The sequence below is a fragment of the Microtus ochrogaster genome, linkage group LG5 (genome assembly GCF_000317375.1).
Source record: "Microtus ochrogaster isolate Prairie Vole_2 linkage group LG5, MicOch1.0, whole genome shotgun sequence".
NCBI classification, from domain to species: Eukaryota; Metazoa; Chordata; class Mammalia; order Rodentia; family Cricetidae; genus Microtus; species Microtus ochrogaster.
In genome coordinates this window covers 60,796,197-60,798,723 of record NC_022031.1, presented here as the reverse complement: position 1 = coordinate 60,798,723, position 2,527 = coordinate 60,796,197, and the positions used below count along the sequence as shown (strand labels likewise).

General features: G+C 43.9%; 1 protein-coding gene across 3 annotated transcripts in view; it reads left to right on the top strand.

The window, feature by feature from the left end:
• Positions 1-369, top strand: part of Esrp1 (epithelial splicing regulatory protein 1) — a 45,966-nt gene extending 45,597 nt beyond the window's left edge. For all 3 annotated transcript variants that reach the window (XM_013351827.2, XM_005362310.2, XM_005362309.2), the window contains exon 15: positions 292-369. In XM_013351827.2, the coding sequence (XP_013207281.1) occupies positions 292-369 (78 nt within the window). The remainder of the gene's footprint in view (positions 1-291) is intronic.
• The last annotated feature ends 2,158 nt before the right edge of the window (positions 370-2,527 follow it).

The following is a 2,527-nucleotide window of genomic DNA, read 5'->3' as shown; positions in this document are numbered from 1 at the left end:
CAAACACACAGAGATCCTCCTGCCTCAGCCTCCTGAGTCCTGGGATTAAAAGCGTACGCCACCACTGCCTAGTGTGTTTCAGTTTTTAATCCATATATCCAATGTAACTTCCTCCTAGAAGGGATTTTTGACCTGTAGTGAGTGAAGCATTGAGTGTCTGTGTGTGTGGCTTGTAACGGTGTCATCTCCTGCGATCTAAGTGTTATTCTTTTGTTGACGTTTTTAGTTAAAGTAACATCATAGTGACAAGCTGTCCATCTTTTGACCTCTCTGTTCTAACTTGCATTTTAGTATGCAACCGAGGATGGACTTGTCCTCCACACAAATGACCAGGCCAGGACTCTATCCAAAGAATGGGTTTGTATTTAAGGGCCCGAGCAGTTAGATCGTCCTCAGAAAAGAAGGTAAGGACCTCTTAAGGACCTATCGTGTAAGCTAAATCAGAGAGGCCCAAACAGAATCTGAGGTTTTTCTCTAGGAAGGAGGTGAGGAGGGGGTTCCTTCAGGAGACCTTGAAGGAACATAGATTGGAACGTGAAGTTTGTGATCCAAAACCACGGTATCAGTATGATAGGAGCACGGGCCGTGTGCTGCTAGGGGGTCGTGGCTCTGGATTGCGTGTCCTTGTGGACACTGCTTTCTCTCAGTTGGGGGGTAAGGTAAGAGTGCTTTTCTTCTTCCTCATCCTTTCTGCCTTCCTCCTTTTTCTTCTTCCATCTTCATTTTTTTTAAATTGAAGGTGGCCAACTAGATGGCTCACTTGCTGCTTATCCAGATGACTTGAATTTTGACCCCTGAGTTCCGCTAAGTGGAAGAGCTGACTCCTATATCTGCACTTCACAGAAAAGAAAAATTCACCGTTTTAGAAGAATTGCCTTATTTTGTCTGTACAGCTCAGCCAGGTTTATATATAGCATGTGTGTGTGTATGTGTGTGTATATATATGTATATATAGCGTGTGTATGTGTATCATAACTATTTTCTACCAGGAACCTCACTTAAGCCTAGGCTAGGATTTGAGATCAGCCTGGACAATACTATAAGACCTCATGTTCAAAAATGGCTTTTTTCCAAAATTATTAAAAAGCTTTCATTGTATGCCTTTTTTCTCTCCTTTACATCTAAAGCTAGCGAGACGAAATATTGATAGTTAATGGGTTGCTGTCAAGAAGGACCCTTCCTATTAACCCACAGCTTTTCCCAGAAGGATACTGGCATTCTATGTGTGGTTGCCCAAGAGGTCTCAGGGCCACTTCGGGAGATTGGTGTGGCTCGGGTCTTCATTCAGTTGTTGGAGTTCCAGACTTGTCATTTTCATGGGTGTGAACTTTAACCAGATGGACCCAAAACTGGGGGTGCAGTTGCCAGTATTTCATCATCTTTGAGAATTGTGATTCTGTGTGTGGCCCCTCATTCTGAGACACACATAGTTTTGGGGTGCAAGGAGGATTGGATCTGCCTTTTCCAGTGAGACTTTATAGCACTGGGGCCTTGCAAGGGTTGTTGCGCTCTAGCGTGGGAACGCGTCCAGGTCCCACTGGTGAAAGCTCGTTGTTTTAACTCACTGGTACCTTTTCCGTTTTCATTTTGTCTCCTCATGTCCCAAAAGATCGTGAAAGCACTTCACAAGTTACTGAGTGTGCCCTGATCCCTGAGGGGGCTAGACATCTGGCTGGAAGAAATGTGACTAGATAAGGTTTTTGTTGTTTGGTTGTTGTTGTTTTTTGTTTGTTTTTGTTTCATGGTTTTGGTTTTGTGGGGTTTTTTTGGTTTGGTTTTTTTTTTTTTTTGAACAGTATTTCTCTGTGTAGACTTGGCTGGCCTGGAACTCACTCTGCAGACCAGCCTGGACTCTAACTCACAGAGATCCACCTGATTCTGCCTCCAAAGTGCATGTGCCACCACTGCCTAAGTAGACAGGTTTTTTGTTTTGTTTTGCGTTTTGGAGGTTTTTTCTTTTTTCCGTTTTTGTTTTTTGTTCCTCCCCTGTGCAGTTGCAGTCTATCGTGCTGAGTTTCCAGAGGTAGTGTTTGCACCTGCATTCCAATCCATATCAATAGTGCTTGTCTGTAGATGTGCTCTGTGCTCACAGAGATGCGCGTGTGCTCAAGGTGGCATTTCTCCCTGCAAAAGATGCAAATGATGTTGTGTATTTGACTTAGCATTATCTGGGAATCAGGTGGACTAATGAATGTCGCAAACTTTGTAAGCTGTTTTTGTGGAGCTGGGGACAGAACCCTGGGCTGCGTATCTACTTGATTAGGTCTTTGCTACTGAGCTGTACCACCCCTTCCTGCTGTAAGCTTTATAAAGTTCTGTATTGATACTGTTGATCTTAGGGCTACAGAAATGTAGTTTACTTATTGTCTGAGTTTTTGTAATTAAGAAGTAATGAAGAATTCTTTGGTTTTTCCGCACAAATCCTTTCCTATTCCAGGCTCCAGCCCAGGGCTGTCCCTAGGATTGCATGCGTCGTCCAGTGCTGCTCAGAGTGTTAGTTAGCCCAGGGCTGTCCCTAGGATTGCGT